Source organism: Halichoerus grypus, chromosome 6, assembly GCF_964656455.1.
Source record: "Halichoerus grypus chromosome 6, mHalGry1.hap1.1, whole genome shotgun sequence".
Taxonomy (NCBI): domain Eukaryota; kingdom Metazoa; phylum Chordata; class Mammalia; order Carnivora; family Phocidae; genus Halichoerus; species Halichoerus grypus.
In genome coordinates, this window is record NC_135717.1 from 87,246,944 (window position 1) to 87,266,070 (window position 19,127).

The following is a 19,127-nucleotide window of genomic DNA, read 5'->3' on the forward strand; positions in this document are numbered from 1 at the left end:
AATCCAGCTGTTTCCCAGCAATCCACATCCCCACACTCACTGCCAGAGTCCAGGCCCAAAGCATCCCCCAATCTGGGCTCCTGCTCAAGTCTCTCCTTCACCAGAAAGAATGCAATGCAGTAGGGTGGACAGAGAGCTACGAAAGAACCAGAAGAAAACTCTTCTAAACACCCACAGAAAGCCTAATTCCCACTAACCAATTCTGTTAACAAAGAGAGGAGAAATTTTAAAATTCCAAGGCACTTAGGTACTAATCTGATTCTGGCCTACATGCGGATATTCAATAAATACTTGTTAAATTAAATTGATTCAAGGTTTTATTTATTCAGCCTACTTAAAGCTTATGTAAACCCCTCGGAGATTTGTGTCAAGCTGTTAAGTTGGAAAATATATGAAAAGTAGAATTTTCACTAGACCAGCTTTCCTCTTAATGAGCTTTATGAGCTTAGTGTAAACTGGTGTGTGTGTGTGTGTGTGTGTGTGTGTGTGTGTGTGTGTGTCCAGGAGAGGGGAGAAGGAGGTGGTAAGGAGGCAACAGGAGAAAAGCCTGTTTCTGTCATTTCCTACGTTTGTCTTCATTGCTATACTTATTAACCAGCTACTGCCCTCTAGCGCTCACTGTGTAAAGTTCCCTCCTGATTCCATTTGCATCTAAAAACCCTGGACTCCAGGAAGGGACAACCTCTTGTTTTGCAGATGAGCAAACTGAAGTCCAGAGACTGAGGAGTCAAACTGACCCAGGCAGTTTCCTGGATTCTTCGGGACCTCACTGTAACTCATCTGGCAAACCCTTTTTATTAAATGCCATTCCTCAGACATTTCAATAACTAATCAGTAAAAATTACAGCATATTTATTGTACACCAGAAACTAATATGACACTATGTGTTAACTTTATTGGAATTAAAAATAAATAAATGTTTAAAATGCACATAAAAATTACAGCATACTAATCATTTAACAATAATGTTAAGTGTTATGTTATTTTCAATGTTATTCCAAATAAAGCCAAAATTGACTTGGTGAAATTTAGATAAGGATTTATAAATATCATTGTTATGTTTTAAACTTGGTGAAGTTTAGAAAATTCCTGTATTACTTTTGTGTGTGTGTGTGGAGGGGGTGGGTAGGATAGTTAACTAGAATGGACCCGAAGTAGATTTGGCTATTTATCAGAACTGACTTATCACTGTCTCCACGTAGGCTAATCTTCTGCTAGAGTTCTCCCAAAGGAACCTCTTTGCTCACTGATGGGGAAGGGGAGGGGGGGGTTGTCATTTTAACTTAGAACACATACTTTCATCATTTAATCATTTTGTTCGTGGGAATAAATTGAAAGTTATCCAGCTGGATGTGTCACTTACAAGAACATTACTGAGTAACAAAAGATTTATTCAAATATTTAATTGAAAGGACATACATCTGGAATAACTTTTATTGGAATTCATATAAAAAAGAAAGTAAATCCATTAGAATTAATATCATAAACAGTTGACTTTATCTGGAACCAGAAATGTTAATGAACTGGAGCCTAAAAGTCCTAACCACTTTTCCTTGCAAAAAGCCAGTCATTTTTGAATTTATATGCCAATTATACTTTATTACTTTAGGTAGAGCTTTGTTTTCAGCAAATATTTTAGAGATAGATCACTCAAATTACCTAATTTGTTTCCTTTCTCCCCTTGTCTTCAAAAACCAAGCAAAAAGAAAGTGGTAGGGGGCATCTGCCTATCTTCAAGATGCTTCAGACATCCTGCTAAGATCCGCGAGTCAGCAGGAAGTCACTGAGTTTGGGCTACTAGTAACTACATGAATGAAGAGACATCTAGTTTCCTCCTTAGATGTCAACATAGATCCCATTGATCAAATAATCCAGTCTCGAATAACGTCTCCTGTGGAGGGATTCCGAGAACATTCTGCCCAAGAGGGCAAGGCCTATGGCTAGGAACAGAACCCCAAAGAGCAGGGTTCCGATGAGGAGCCATTTTTCAAATGGAAGGCCGTCTTGACTTTCTGGAACACTGTTCAGGGAGGAACCACCAGGTCTGGCCTTCCCATTTTCCTGGGAAGCAGTTTTATTCAGAGAAGAATCCACATTTGACGAAAGCAGCGTAGCAGTGGACGAATCCACTGTTGACAAAGAAAGTGTAGCAGGGTTATCATGGGCATCCTCTGTGTTTAAAGTGAGGTTGGAAATTTCTCGAAAGGGTGCCGTTTCTGGGGGGCTTTTCCAGTCCATGGGTGCCTCAGGGACGGTGTTTGAAACAGCTACTGTAGCTAGGCTAGCTTTGGGTTTAACCGCAGCACGGGTCAAAATGGTAGACAGGAGGGCTGTGGGGGGCTGAGACTTGCCTGAGGCTAGGGCTGGAGCTGAGGTGGCCATCTCTGGTTCAGAAGTCACAGAAGGTATCCCGGGAGCATTGGCGGTGGGGGGCGATGCAGGCTTTGGAGGGGCAGAGGTGATCCGCCGAGAGGCAACCGTCCCTGTCGTGGGGAGTGTTGTCACATGTTCAGGCAGCAGAGGAGATATTTTTTGCTCTGAGGAAAACTGTGAACTCTGAGAATGGCCTTCTTCTTTATAAACAGGGAAGGGTGTACTCGCTTGACCCATCTCAAATAGTTTCTCCAAGTGATCTGAGGGTCCGACCTTCTGAGAAAATGCCTCTCTCCGGAAGCTGTCAGTGGGCTTTGAATAACCTGTCACGGGAGCGGGGGTGGGAGTGAGTCCCCGTGAAGACTGGCCACGGAGGAGAGAATCTTCTTGGGTTAACTCTCCGCTTGGCGAGTGAGTTCTGGCCAAAGTTGGAAAATCTGAAAAATGTAAAGAAAATTAAAAGGAGACTTAAATATTTCCAAGCTGAGGCAGGTTAAAAAAAAGACAAACGTATCAGTTTGTTCAGTAAATCCCCAAACTGTTGAAACTTGACATTTTGTAGAAACTTGCGCAAAATGGAAAAATACAAATTGCTAAATCAGAATCTGATGACACTGCCTCTCTACCAGATGCTGTGGTTTATTTCTAGAGTGATGGGACAGAGGAGAAATGTGTGGAGGAGGACCAGGCAAATTAAGGAAGAGGTGGGAGGAGCAGAACAAGGGAGCTAAGAGGAGCTCAGGAGGTTTAGGAACATGGGGACGTGTAGGGGGCCAAGGCCAGGGAATAGAGCTGGGCCAGGGTGACATGGCAGGAACTGGTGGAGAGAAGGCTCCCTGGGAAACCAGCAATCACCAAGGAGAGACTTCACAGCAAGGGCAGCCCACAGGCAAGGACGGTAATAGAGGCCTCGGGGCGATGAGGAGCTGAGGCAGAACCCGGGCCATTTGCCTGCCACAAGGAGGAGGAGGATGGGCCTGGAGGGAAGGTCTGGTCTTCTCCCAGGGCACAGAGGCCAAGGCAGCAGCAGAAGATTGATGACATTTTCCAATTAAAAAAAAAAAAAAGGTTTTGGCCCCACACTCAGGGGAGCAAGGCCATCTGGGAGATTTAATTTTGACTCTCAAAGATTAACATTTCAGAGCCAATGTCTTCAGTCTGAGGACAATGGAACCAATATTTGAAATTAGGATGGCCACAGTGCTGACATAAAGAGCAGAAAATCACGCAGTTCTGGGGGCTGCTGGGGAGGAACCAGCCTCAGATCCTCCTCAGGGTAAGAGAAAGTTTAGAGTTGTGCTCTTAGTCTCACATGCCATTCATCACAGCTCAAACTGGAAAGGGTTTTTGGAGCCATCAGGGGCAGGGAATGATCATCTGAACTGCTCTGTATCACTCTGCTACTTGGCTAATCATTTCACTTAGATTTGAACTGCAGCAAACACAAGGAAGGAAGAAAAGGAATTTCTTAATGTTTATTGTTCTGTTCTCTTTCCCCTTTTCTTCTTCAACTCCTCTCAATGCCAGTTTCTGAACCAGACCCCACTCTCCCCTCTGCTAACAAACAGATCCAGAGACAACCTCAGATTTGTAAATATCTTTGACTGCTCTGTAAGCTTCACACTTCAAAGAGTCCTTTCAAACTGTCATTTACGGGGGCGCCTGCGTGGCTCAGTTGGTCAAGCGGCTGACTTTTGACTTTGGCTCAGGTCATGATCTCAGGGTCGTGAGACAGAGCCCCACGTCGGGCTCAGTGTGGAGTCAGCTTGAGATTCTCTCTTTCCCTCTCCCTCTGCCCCTCCCCCTGCTTGCCCACATAAGCGTAAATAAATAAAATCTTTAAAAAAAAAAGAACTGTCACTTATTAGTCCATCTAGGACAGGGGTCAGCAAATTATGACCCGAGGGCCAAATCTGGCTTGCCACTTCTCTCTTTTTTATTTATTTATTTTTTTAAGATTTCATTTATTTATTTGATAGAGAGAGACACAGCGAGACAGGGAACGCAAGCAGGGGGAGTGGGAGAGGGAGAAGCAGGCTTCCCGCGGAGCAGGGAGCCCGATGTGGGGCTCGATCCCAGGACTCTGGGATCATAACCTGAGCCCAAGGCAGACTTTTAACTGACTGAGCCACCCAGGCGCCCCTTGCCACTTCTCTTTGTATGGCTTATGAGCCAAGATCTACATTTCTAAATGGCTGACAAAAATCAAAGAGGATAATATTTTGTGACACATGACAATTACATAAAATTCAAATTTCAGTGTCTGCAAATAAAGCTTTATTGGCACGTAACCGTGCTCATTTGTTTATACATTGGCTGTGGGTACTTCATACTACAAGGACAGAGGTGAATAGGTACAACAGATTGCGTATGGCCCATAAAGCTTAAAATACTGGCCTGGAAAGCCTAAAATACTTATCATTTTGCCCTCAACAGAAAATATTTGCAGACACCTGCTTTAGGATATAGTACTTTACTCTAAAATAGAATTTGGAGGATTGCAATGCCTCTCTCCTCCGACAACGCTGAAGGAAAGAGTTCCTGCTGCAGGTTACACCACATTTGCAGATATAACATCACCGTGAGATAAACAGCATCTCTATTTTTAGGTAGTATCAGATATTTTTTTTAAAAAAAGAATAGGACTCAACACATTTCATTTTTTAAAAAATTTTTTTAAAGATTTTATTTATTTGAGAGAGAGAGAGAGAGAAAGTACGAGCAGGGGGGAGGGGCAGAGGGAGAGGGCAAGCAGACCCCCCCACACCCCGCCAGCAGGGAGACCGACGTGGGGCTCCATACCCGGACCCTGAGATCATGACCTGAGCCAAAGGCCGCCACTTAACTTGACTGAGCCACCCAGGTGCCCCAACATATTTCATTTTAAAGTTAAAAAAAAAAAAGACTAGTTAAATAAATGCTCTGTGATGTGTATGAACTCAGAACTTAAAGCCAGTGACAAAGAATGACCAAAACAGCTGCTTTCTTTCTCAAGAATGCAAGCTCATAAAGAAAGCAAGGCTAGGGCTAGTCCCATTTCTTGATAAGATTAATCTATTGGCAAAGATCCTAGAACCACACAGGGATTCTCAACACCTGCTCCGTTTACCTCACCCTCTGATGTTTGCCATTGGGGTGTGGTGTTTTTCTTGCTCATGTAGAGGTGAGCCAGAGGGGACTGTGAAACAGCCCTGTGCCCTCAATCCCTCTTTTGAGTTTCAGTCTCAAGGGACTTCACGAAATAAAAAACTTAGGGACTGAATATTCCTTGGAAACCAACTGAGCAAACAGACTCCTAATTTATTCTATCTCTGAATTCCCCTATTCTAATCCTTTGTAGACATGACACACCACGAAGCTGAAAAAAAAATTCCATAATGCCAAGTTGCAATGGTTTTGTAGAATGAACAGAGTACACTGTCATCTTTCAAACTTTTGGTCTGTAAATATTAGCCTATCAGTTATAGGAAATCGAGTTCATCTGGAAACAAACCACCAAACAGATATCTATTTAATTTCACTCTAAACAGGAAGCAGATAGTTTATTTTTATGGGGAATCTTAATCCATCAACATGCGCAGATTCATAAATAGAATTACAAACTTAATTTTTAAACATCCTGTAGATTAAAAAGTCAGCGGCATTCTATGTCCAGGGTTGATGCCACTATGCTGAGATATCAAGCAACCTGCTCTGGGCTGAGGGCGCCCCCTGGTGGCTGCTACAGGCACTGTTTGATTCTAATTCCCCTTTATTACCTTCATACACTCCCTGAAAATGTTTATACACATGCCAAGTTCCCTTTTCTCCCATTTCCACTGGAGAGAATCTTTACCGCACACTCCCTCTTTTACACATGCTTTATAAAGCAACAATATTACAGAGAATTATGAAAATTATAAAACAAATTCAACTATAATTTTTATCATTATGTCCTAATGACTATTAACATTTCTGTATACCTTAAAGTTAAATTTTTTTTCATGTAATTGAAAAACAACTGCTGTTTTTCACCTGAAATTTTGTTTATTTATATACCTCAAACTTATTTTTTTTTTAATTTTATTTATTTATTTGACAGAGAGAGAGAGAGAGAGAGCACAAGCAGGGGGAGCAGCAGAGGAGAGGGAGAAGCAGACTCCCCAGGACGACGCTGGGATCATGACCTGAGCTGAAGGCAGATGCTTAACCACTGAACCACCCAGATGCCCCCCTCAAACTTATTTTTTAATATCTGCATCATATTCTCTCAAGTGGATCCATCATATTTTACACCCAATCATTCTCTGGCAATTGGACATTTATGCTACTTCTAGTTTTTCACTCTTTAAACTAATTATACAATAAACAACTTCAAACCAATAGCTTTTTCTTGTTTTGGTGTTGTGTCTTTAAATTTTAGGGACGTAGAATTACTGGAGTAAATTACCTGTAATTTCTTTGACATTGTGCTTTAATGACGAAATAGAAGACAGATATAGGGAAGCACATGGATAGTGGAAGAAGGGACAGAATGAAGAGGTAGTGAGAAGGAATAACAGAGGCAGAACGTTATGGTCCAGCTTCCATATGATGGGAGTTCCAGAAGGAGAAGAACAAACGTTCCAATCAGCGTCTTGAGCCCTGACCTCTTTGGAGACTAAGACTGGGATATCCATCTCCTGCTAGATACCACCCCTGGCTAATGCAATGGTCCAGGTGATCAAAGAGGAACAGCAAGAAGTATCACCACCACCCTGGAGGCCCCAATGTTTTTAGCCAAGATGATATATATATATACAGGCACGAAGTGAAGGAGCCACACAGATCAGGGGCAGCCACTCTGGGGAGGGGGCAGGACAAGACACTGTCCACATAAAGTAAGGTCTTGAGTGTTTTGAGAAGCCTCATTTGTTCTATGCCTAGTGTTTTTAAAAATCATTTTACATTGTACATGTACATTATTTTACGTTATTGTACACACAATTGTACATACACTTTAACTCTTTCTAAGTATATAGTTCAGTGGCATTGAGTATATTCACTTTGCTCTGCAACCATCACCCTCATCCATCTCCAGAACTTTCTTCATCTTGCAGAACTGAAACTTTGCACCCTGTGCAAGTTTTCTTATACTTGGGTTTATATCCCTACTTGGGAAGAATTTACACAAATAATTTGTGCTTTACGTTCCTGCTTAAAGGAATGTTTGATACATCTAGTTCATTAACCAAAACTCTGACAAGGCTCACCCAGAGGACAAAGCAGAGTCTGTGCCCAGGCACCCTGGGTAGTTGATTCCCCAAAGTATCTCACACATAACACAGTCAAGAGAGAACCCTTGAGGGGTGCCTGGGTGGCTCAGTCAGTTAAGTGACCAACTCTTGATTTCGGCTCAGGTCATGCTCTCAGGGTCCTGGAATTGAGCCCCACGTCAGGCTCCACGCTCAACAAGGACTCTGCTCTCTCTCTCTCCCTCTGCTCCTCCTCTTGTTCTCTCTCTCTCTCAAATAAATAAATAAAATCTTCAAAAAGAGAGAGAGAGAGAACCCTTGATTGCACTCCCCCTCCCAACCCTAAAACCAGTCTCCTCAAACCTTCTCCAGCTCAGTAGATGGTGCCAACATCCATGTAGACACTCAAGCTAGGACTCAACTCGAATGCTTCTCTCTTCCCTGTTGTCACCCCCCACCCCACACCATCGGCAAGTCCTGTCAGTTCTACCTCTGAAATGGCCGTATATTTACTTCTCTCTACCTCATTTGCCACCTCCCTGGTCCACAATGCCATGGTGTTTCACTGGGATCTTGCCCCACCTCCTATCCAGTCTTCCCACTGCCCCTCTTGCTGCTGCATTTTTGTCCGTCCCCAGTTGAGCAGTCCCAGTGAGCTTTGCGAAATCACCTTGAAAACACCACAATACACGTCTGCTCAAAAACTCCCAACAGCTTCCTGTTAAGCACCTAAAATAAGAACTTCCTACTCTGGCTTCCAAAGCTTTATGTGACCTCCCCGCTTCTCAAACTTCTTGCATATCACTCTTTATATGGTTCACTATGAGTCAGCCAGCTGGGACTGAAGTGTTTGTTCTTCAATACTCCAAAACTATTCTGCCTCAGGATATTGGAATGGGCTATTTCCTCTGCCTAAAGTTCTTCTCAGATCTCACATCTGACTTCTTACTGTTCAGATCTCAGTCGAGGGGTTACTTCTTCACAGATGCTTCCTCTGATCACCTAATCAAGACAGTCCACTCAGTGATCATCTATTACATTGTCTTTTCTCATCCGCATAGGACTTGTGACTATATTTTTCTTGATTACTTATTTATGATGATTATTGTCTCTCCTAAAACGTAAGTTCCAGAGGTAAGGACCTTGTTTTTCATGTTTAGTGTTATATTTTTGTGTCCTTAGGGCAGAATAAATGTTTGGCACCTAGGAGATGCTAAGTAACATTTGTTGTTTATTGAGTAAATGAACAAATAGAATATTATTAATCATCAAGGGTGTAATGACAAAAACTTTCTAAAACTTAAATAAAAGGAAACTTGATACCAAAAGCATTCCATCTTGAAAAACTAACAAGCCACAATCTCACCAAGACATATCCGAATAATTATATTATTTTTCAGTTGTTTATTTTCTGTATTCTGAACAAATATGTTTAGTATGGAGACTATATTTCCAATGCCTTGCACAGAATTTGGCACATGGTAGATGCACAGTAAATACTTCTTGAATGAACTTCCCTCCAGGTCTGGATAATAAAATCCAGTGTGTTTGATTTCAGCTAATGTTATTATAAAATAATTGGAAACTGAAGACAAACATACTGGAATTTTATCTCAGGAAGGTAAAAACAAAAGCTACACAACACAAAATACTATCATTTGGAGATCTTTCATTGGAAAAAAGATGGTTGATTTAATAAACTGAACTTTAAATCATGAGAGTTTTCCAGTGTGCCTCTGTATTTATGACCACTTTTGGTAGTTTTACTTAGACTCTTTTGTAGAAAATCTTTCACATGAACCACATCCTTAAATAATTCCAATCACCAAAGAAAAAGAACAATGCTATTCTTACCTCTAATTATCCTGTAACTCATAAGTCCCTTTGCTGGTTTCAGTGGACAAGCTTCCTCACTGGGACAGAAAAAAACGTAGCAGTTGGGTTGTCTAGCTGTTTTTCGAGTGTCGAAGATCATCAAGTTACATGCTTTGTCTCCTGCAATGAAAGGCTTCGTAAGCATTATACTGAAATAGGAGATTTTAAAGAGTAGGCAATGATTTATTCTGCTATCCAACACAAACACCTTCCTTCACATTGTTCATTTGCCGGCTGACCGCTGACTCATTTCCTCTTCCTTAGTCTCGTAAAGCAATTTGTAAAGACCTTGGGTTTAAACATCTGAATTAAGGTCATTCTGGCAAAACCAACTTTAGGTAGTACATTTAATTCTTTTTTTAAAAATAATACATTTAATTCTTTAGATAAGCCTTCCATTTGCTAAAATATCCATGGAAACATTCACGGAAATACTGACTTCACAATCTTTACACAACCCACAACTGAGCTGGGACTTAAGAAATGGATCTAACCTAATGATTTCATCTCTCTTGTATCCAGAAGGCAGACACCTATCTCAGACACCTATGAAGCCATGAGTCAGACTTTCTTGGGTAGAATTACTAAATTCAGCATCATCCTATCATGCCTCCTTCCACAAAGGGTCTGAGTAGTGTACGGAATACAAAGTCCATTTTTTACTTTTATCAGTACAATTCTTCTTTTGATGTTTTTTTCTTCACATTTCTACTCTTCCTTATTTCTGCTTTTCCATTTTCCTTCCTTTCTGGCTTTTCACTCTTAGCTTTTATTTCTGACTTCTTTTTCTCTTCCTCTTCTGCCCAATAGAAGTTATACTTTCTATTCATTATGGCCTAGAGTCGGCTTTGGCCTCAGTCTAGTACAGTCTCACTTCTTGGCCTATGACCCTTGAGGGATCAGTATAGCCCTGGTCAGGATGAAGGTTAACAGGCATATAGGCTAATTATTAAAAATGCATGCTCTTTCTCACCATACACACACACACACACACACACACACACACACACACACACAACCATGCGTTAACTAACCTTGTTCTGGTATCATGTCATAATACATACATGCATCAAATCATCACACTGTATATCTTTAGTTTACACAATATTATGTGCCCAATATATCTCAGGAAAGCTTTGGGAAGAAACCCTGCATAACTGGCCATCAGAACCACGTCTTCAAATCAGGCAATGGTTAGGATCAACCTTGACTCCCACATTTGGAAATAAGACTCAGTGAGCTTCTGTGGGGATCTGATCATGTTGGCTCCCCATCACTCAGGCAATAAGAAAGGTACTTTAGCTTTTCCTTTCTCAGCAATGGGATAATTCTGCAATACCATTTTTTGGGGGGCACAGAGGTAAAGGGGAGGGTCCATAAGCCCCCAAGTTGTATGCAAAATCTTGTGTCCTTTGTACTTCCGGGCATTCTTCTAGCGGCTGTGACTCCAAGCAAATTATCAAAGTGCTTTTTTGAACCCTAAGCAGTTAAAGGTCATTGCTCAATAAATGAGGAAAAAGTCTGAGATCCATTAAATGAGACCCACAATTACCTCTGCTTACAGTAAAGCAGTAACAGTAATTTTGCTTGTACAATAAAGCAGCAAACCCCCATTTCTTACTGAACACCCATTATGGAACTGAAAAGCAAAGCAAGGTTTCCTGTTTTGCCAGCAGACACCCACACAGCATTCACTCCTGTTTGCAGATGATTTTCTGTTTCACATAAATGTTGATAACATTTAAAGAAAAACTGGAAATTTAAATTAAATCTCTGTAATTTCCATAAATCAGTCTATAAAGAATGTCCAAAAGCACACTGCCAAGTTTGAGACGACCACTGAAGGGTTTTTTTTTTTGTCCTCCTGACATCAAATAAATATGTGGTATTGTTTCCACACTAATTCTCCATTCTCTGATTCTCTGACACCACCTATCTTACAACTCAATTCAATTCTTACACTAACTACCTGGAGTTATCATCAGACTCCACAGGCTTAAGGGCTCAGTCCCATAAGACTGTCCTCACTTAGATGCCAGTCAAAAGTATCAGGTCCTAGGGAGACACCTAGGTGGCTCAGTTGGTTAAGCGTCTGACTTAGGCTCAGGTCATGACCTCGGAGTCCTAGGATTGAGCCCTGTGGGGGCTCCCTATTCAGCAGGGAGTCTGTTTCTCCCTGTCCCCTGGCTTGTGCACTCTCTCTCTCTCTCAAATAATAATAATAATAATAATAATAATAATAATAATAATAAAAAGTCTCAGGTCCTAGGTTACTCACACTTCTGCCCAGTGTGGCTATAAATTCAGGTTCCCACAACCCCTTACCTCAGGTTTGATAATTTGTTAGAACTACTCACAGATCTCAGGAAAAAGCTATACTTACTATTACATTTTGTTGTAAAAGACAGAAATGAACAGCCAGATGAAGGGTAGAAAGGGCAAGGTCTGGAAGAGTCCTGACTGCAGGAGCTTCTGTCCTAGGGAAGCTGGAGTGCACAACCCTCCCGGACACATGGATGTGTTCGCCAACTTGGAAGCTGCCTAAAACTATGGTTTCAGGATTTTTATGGAGATTTCATTATGTGGGCATAATTGATTAAATCATTGGCCGTTGGTGACTGAATTCAATCTCCAGCCCCTCTTTTTTACTTGGAGGTGGGGGTGGGGCTGAAAGTTCCAAAATTCTAATGAAGGCTTGGTCTCTCTTGTGACCAGTACCCACCCTGAAGCTATCTAGGGAGCCACCAAGAGTCATCTCATTAGCACAAATTCAGGTGTGGTTGCAAAGGGCTTATAATGAATAACAAAAGAAGCTCCTCTGCTTAGGAAATTGCAAGGTTTTTAGGAGCTCTGTGCCAGGAACCAAGAACAAAGATTATATGCATATATTTCTTACTATATTTCACACCCATGAAATACATCTCACACCCATTATAGAAAGAAAAGAAACTAAAGATATAAGAGAAAACACATGATTTGGTTGGCTAATAAGTGAGGTAAGAACCATTAGTCCAGTGTTCACTAGCTCTTCTAGGCCCCTTGATGGCAAGACCCTGTCCATCTTATTCATTGTTTTGTCTCCAGCACCTGCCAAGGCATTTGGTGCTCAATAAATTTTCTGTGTGTTTTTTTGTTGTTGTTGTTGTTTGTTCATTTATTTTTCATTTAGGGAGTTAGAACAGGATCATAAACACCTGAAAAATGATCACTGTTTCACTGTTTCTTTTTCAAGTCATAGATCTGAAACTTGAAATATGCAAAGGTGTGGTTCAAACCTGTGGGCCTCAGTTTCCTTCTGTGTCACGTGAATGGGTCAGACCAAACAACTTCCCATGTCCTTTAAGGATTTTTGTTTCTAAGATATTGGAAACATCTTAGATACCTATTAGAACATAACACCAGTGGTTCTCAGCCTTTTTTCTAACCAGACACCTGTGATATACACACACACTCATCAGTAACTTTGCCTCAGCTTAGGGGAGGAGAGGACACGCTTGTGGGACATTCTCCCAGTGGTTTTGTTACCCACATTTCTACCCCATTGAGAATCACTAGGATAATCTCTGCAGCCACATCAACCAGCTACCATCACCCAGCTACTTGTGTCACAAAACACCTGGAATAAAGAGCTGCCAAGAGACTATTACTTACCTGTTATGTTTTTTGTTGAACAGCAAGAATTAATGCAGTCTTCCTGAGTTAATGTATGTATGGGTTCATTGCCTCTAATTCCCTTAGAAAGAGATGATTGGATGTCAATGACAACATCTTCTAAACTCTTGGTAGAGCAATTCTGACTGGTGGACAGCCTTAGTGTCAGGAAACAAATTATTACACAAGTGTAAGTCAAGCTCCATTTGTCCCTAAAGAACATTTTAAATTTCAGTTTAGTCTTAGTCTTCAAAGGTCAAGGATAATCCTCCCTCTGGTCTGAGTTTGCTTCAAGAAGATTGTACAGATCATGGAATTTCTCTCTAGAACAAAAATAAAACATCGGCAATGAGTTTTGTTTCTTTTAATAAATCTAGTGAAGATATAGTTCATTTCCTTCAAGTCAATGTAAACAATTCATGATTTTAAAACAGAAATAAACAAGCATTTTTTATGTTTCACTCTTAATAGATCAAGACAATCTCTCATTAAAAACTTGGTAAAGAGGGGCGCCTGGGTGGCTCAGTTGGTTGAGCATCCAACTCTTGATTTCAGCTCAGGTCATGATCTCAAGGTCATGAGATCAAGCCCTGAATCAGGCTCCATGCTCGGCAGAGAGTCTGCTTGAGCTTCTCTCTCCCTCTCTCCCTCTGCCCCTGCCCCCTGTGCACTGTCTCTCTAAAATAAATAGATAAATCTTAGGAAAAAAGCTTGGTAAAGAACTAATTAGCACAAACACATATACTATCCCATCAATGCTTAAAAGCTGACCAGTGTCTATGATGGAAGAGGTATAAACAGCAGGCCTGCCCCCAAGTTCTAGAATCCTTTCTCTTCTTGCTTCTCCTAACCAGGAGGGGAGGGGACACAAAATTTCTAGTCACTGATAAAGCAGCAATAATATGCTTGACCATGGTTTCTTTCTTGGTAATAACAAGTAGCATTTTTAAATTACCTACCAGGTGGTAGGCAATGTGCTATGAAATATACATATATTGTCCTATTTAATCCTTATACCAGCTCTGCAAAAAAAGCTATTATTTTCCTCATTAATAGATGAGGAAACTGGGGCTGTCTTTCTTGTTGCTGCCTCTCCTTAGGTATCAAACCAGAGACAGGTAACTCTAATAATTTAATTCTAACAGTTAGCTGGTCAGTAGAGGGTACTCATTCATTTCCAGAATACAAATTGTTCACTGAATGATAGTCTAGAGCAGAATTACTACTTCTTTGGGGCACCTGAGTGGCTCAGTCAGTTAAGCAAGCGACTCTTATTTCGGCTCAGGTCATGATCTCAGGGTTGTGAGATCGAGCCCCATGGGATTCTCTCTCTCCCTCTCCCTCTGCCCCCCTCCCCTGCTCACACACAAGCACTCTCTCTTAAAAAAAAGAAAGAAAGAATTACTGCTTCTTGAATCTTCTTCTTCCTTTTCTTGTTTGGTCATGAATCCAACCCCTTTGATAGTCTGGTGAAGCTTAGAAGCTTAGGATTTTTTCTGAGAGACATGTTTTAAAATACAAATTTTAAATATATATGATTACAAAGGGAGCCAGTTATATGAAATATAATTATCAAAGTAGTTTTTAAAATATGCCTACAAAACTCTGATGTAAAATAGCAAAGAAAATCCAAGTAAATGGAGAGATGTTCCATGTTCGGTATTAAGATATCCATTCTTCCCAACTTGACCTATAGATTCAGTGCAATCCCAATAAAGTTCCCAGCAAGTTATTTTGGGGATCTCAACAATTTTAAAGTTTTGATTTTTTTTTTTAAAGATATATTTATTTGAGAGAGAGAGAGAACACGTGTCGGGGGGGCAGGTAGAGGGAGAAGGAGCGAGGTAATTTCAAGCAGACTCCCCACTGAGCATGGAGCTGGACGCAGGGCTCAATCTCACGACCCTGACATCATGACCTGAGCCAAAAGAGTCAGACACTTAATCAACTGAGCCACCCAGGCATGACTTAAAGTGTTGATTTTAAAGTTTACATGGAAATGCAGAAAGGCCCAGAACGGCCAACACAATACTGAAGAAGAACAAAGTTGGAGAATTCACACTACCTAACTTCAGTACTTGGTATATAAGTTACAGTAATCAAGACAGTGTGGTTCTGCCAAAAGAATAGAAAGAACAGAAAAATAGAACAGAATAATAAGCCCAGAAATAGACCCACACAAATTCAGTCAACTGATGTCTAACAAAAGAGCAAAGGCAATTCAATAGAGAAAGGATAGCCTTCTCAAAAATGGTGCTAGAACCCATATGCAAAAAGATAAATCTAGATACAAACCTTCCGTCATTTACAAAAATTAACTCAAAATGGATCATAGACCTAAATATAAAATGTAAAATTATAAAACTCATAGAGGGGCACCTGGCTGACTCAGTTGGTAGAGCATGTGACTCTTGGTCTCAGGGGGTTGTGAGTTTGAGCCCCACGTTGGGTGTAGAGATTACTTAAAAATAAAATCTTTAAAATAAAAAAAAAACCCTCCTAGAATATAACATAGGAGAAAATCTTTGGAACTTAGATTAAGCAATGAGTTTTTAGATACAATACCTAAAGCACAATCCACTAAAGAAAAAACTGGATAGGTTGGATTTCATTAAAATTAAAACTTCTGCTCTGCCCAAGACACTAAGAAAATAAAAAAGATAAGCCTCAGACTGGGAGAAATATTTGCAAAACACATATCTGATAAAGGACTAGTAGGTAAAATATGCAAAGAACTCTTAAAACTTAGAAAACAACCCAATAAAAAATGGGCAAAGTATCTGAACAGACACCACACCAAAGGAGATATACAGATGATAAATAAGCAAATGAAAAGGTGCTTAACATCATAGTCATCAGGGAGCTGCAAATTAAAACAACAATGAGATACTACTATACACCTATTAGAATGACTAAAATCCAGAAAACTGACAATACCAAATCCTACAAAAATTTACATACAAATGTTTATAGTAACTTTATACATCATTGCCAAAAACTGGAAACGACCAAGATGTTCCTTCAATAGGTGAATGGATAAACAAAATGTGGTATATCCATACAGTAGAATATTATTCAGTAGTAAAAAGAAACGAGCTATCAAGCCACAAAAGGACATAGAGGAAACATAATTGCATATTGCTAAGTGAAAGAAGCCAGTCTGAAATGTATGACTCCTTGTCAACTATATGACATTCTGGAAAAGGCAAAACTACATCAACAGTAAAAATATTAGTGGTTGCTAGGCAGAGGAAGGGAGGGATGAATAGGTGGAGCACAGGGGATTTTTATAGTGAGGTTATTCTATAGGCTACTGTAATGGTTGTTACATGTCTTTACATTTGTCAAAACCCACATAACTGTACAATACAAAAAGTCCCTAATATTGGGGGACCTCACTGGCTCAGTTCGGGGAGCATGCAACTCTTGATCTCAGGGTTGTAAGTTTGAGCCTGACACTGCGTGTAGAGATAACTTAAAAATAAAATCTTAAAAAAAAAAAAAAGACTGATCTCTAATATAAACAAATAGATGTTAATAAAAAAAATTAAAAAGCAAAAAAACCAAACATATATTACCCATATACAGTAACAGTACAAGTCCAATATCTTCCTTGCTATTGTGTCCAATTTTTATAAACAGTCAAATAAGTAACATTTATGTTTCTCAGGTGCCAGTCTCTATACTAAGCACTTTACATGTGTCATGTCAACTAATCCTTACAAGAATCCTAATGAGATAGATTCCCAATCCTTATGAGATAGATCCCATTATTAACCCCATTTTCAGGGGTGCCTGGGTGGTTCAGTTGGTTAGGTGGCTGCCTTCAGTTCAGGTCATGATCTCAGAGTCCTGGGATCGAGCCCCACATCAGGCTCCCCGCTCAGTGGGGAGTCTGGCTCTCCCTCTCCCTCCCTCGCCCCTCATGCTCTCTCTTAAATACATAAAATCTTTAAAAAAAAAATTAGTCCCATTTTCAGTCAAAACAGAAACAGTTGTGGGATATTTATGTTTCTTTATTATTTTTTTTTAAGATTTTTATTTATTTGACCAAGAGAGACACAGCGAGAGAGGGAACACAAGCAGGTGGAGTGGGAGAGGGAGAGACAGGCTTCCAGCCGAGCAGGGAGCAGGGAGCAGGGAGCAGGGAGCCCGGTGCGGGGTTCGATGCGGGGCTCGATCCCAGGACTCTGGGACCAGGATCTGAGCCTAAGGCAGATGCTTAACGACTGAGCCACCTAGGTGCCCCTTTCTGCTTCTTTATTAACCTAGTGAATAACAAGTGGTACATCTAATAACTGCCATAATGTTGAAGATTTTATTTATTTGTTTATTTGTTTGTTTGTTTGTTTATTTATTTATTTTAGAGAGAGAGCCCAAGTGGGGGGAAGAGCAGAGGGAAAGGGACAAGCAGACTCCACCTGAGCACGGAGCCCCATGGGGCTTGATCTTACAACCTGAGATCATGACCTGAGCTGAAATCAAGAGTCAGAGGCCCGACAGACTGAACCACCCAGGCGCCCCTAATAAACCACTATAATTTTGAAGGATTGTTGAATGTACAGGATACTTGAGATCTGTGTAATAAGTAATATGATATGAAAACACCTGTGATTCCTGCTGGTGGCAAATTACAGCTGCCTCTAGTTCTCCTATGGCTTTGACTAGCGCCTCTTAGAGGACATGTTCCATTTCAGTTCGAGGCTACTAAAATAATAAATGTTCCCGCTGAAGTGCCCAGACTTTTTGAATACTATCCAGGGCTTCTCCAGGTTAAGAATCCTAGCACAGGGCGCCTGGGTGGCTCAGTCGGTTAAGCGTCTGCCTTCGGCTCAGGTCATGATCCCAGATTCCTGGGATCGAGCCCCGCATCGGGCTCCCCGCTCAGTGGGAAGTCTACTTCTCCCTCTGCCACTCCCTCTGCTTGTGTTCCCTCTCTCGCTGTGTCTCTCTGTCAAATAAATAAATAAAAAATCTTAAAAAAAAAAAAAAAAAAAGAATCCTGGCACGAGTTATCTTTTTATGCTGTCACATTTCCCAAGCCTTTTTTCTAGCCATCCAGAAAACCAAACAGGAACGAAAGAGGAAAACCAGGCCCATACTTTACTTTGAATGGATTCTGACAGTCTTTCCTGGAGTTCTTGCAGAGAAGCCGGAACTAAGCGAGGGGATGGGGTAGGAACTGTGCTTTCTGTACGCAGCACCTTTTTAGCACCTGGACTGCAAGATGTCCTGAAGAGTTTTTCTCGCTAAAGATGCTCAACAACTATTAGGTAAAGTAATTCTTCTAATCATTATTACTTAGGCCTTAAAGGTCCACAGCCAAGTTGAATTCCATTGAAAGGTAGGGGGGAAAGGATACAGGTGGGAGCGAGAGGAAGCACCTGAGCTTTAACGCCTGCTTACTACCGTCACTAAAACGCACTTGTACACAACTGTGCCAAATACTGGAAATCATTTTCTTTCCCTTCCTTTGAGGAAATGCATGTCGCTTACGGAGAGTTCTTCAGCCTCTCCTGATGACGACGCGGAGCCAGTGCCGTTTATGACAGGTGCTGTTGCGCGAGACTGGAGATCCCCTCTGGGGGTCCGCACCCCACCAACACCCGGGCCAGCCCTTCCTCGCCCCAGCCCGGGTCTTGGCGCTCCGGGAGAGGTAGAAGGGAGCGCCAGGAAAGGACGGGGCGCGGGGGGGGGGGGGGGGGCTCGCTCTCAGCGGTCCGCCTGGAGGGGAAGGCGGCGACGCCTTTACCTGGCAACGACAGGCCCCGGGGGCCCCGGTGTCCTACCCGGGCGAGGAGACAGCCCCGGCGCGCTCGCGGGCCAGGAGCCGCAGATCGGCGCGCGGGTCTCGGCGAGGGCGGCAGGGATGCTCCGCAGCTCCCGCCTGCCCGCGGGTTGTGTGCTTAGCCAGTTCCTGCTTCCGTTGCGGCGGCCGAAAGTTGGCCGGGGAGGGCACATTCCTGCCCTGCAACCCGGAGCTGCTTCCCCGCCACTGGGAGCGCGGTCCCCCGG

General features: G+C 41.7%; 1 protein-coding gene across 2 annotated transcripts; it reads right to left on the reverse strand.

Moving 5' to 3' along the window:
* Window positions 1-1,374: 1,374 nt before the first annotated feature.
* MANSC1 (MANSC domain containing 1) lies at window positions 1,375-19,127 on the reverse strand. Of its 2 annotated transcripts, none has more exons than XM_078075620.1 (4): window positions 18,902-19,127; window positions 13,113-13,435; window positions 9,441-9,581; window positions 1,375-2,810 (listed from the first exon to the last, which is right to left on the reverse strand). In XM_078075620.1, exons 2-4 carry the CDS (start codon window positions 13,333-13,335, stop codon window positions 1,837-1,839), a joined length of 1,338 nt encoding a protein of 445 aa, XP_077931746.1. In that variant the 5' UTR covers window positions 13,336-13,435; window positions 18,902-19,127; the 3' UTR covers window positions 1,375-1,836. The 2 variants fall into 2 exon arrangements, with proteins under 2 accessions (XP_077931746.1, XP_035932123.1); XM_036076230.2 differs by having other exon boundaries at window positions 18,865-19,127.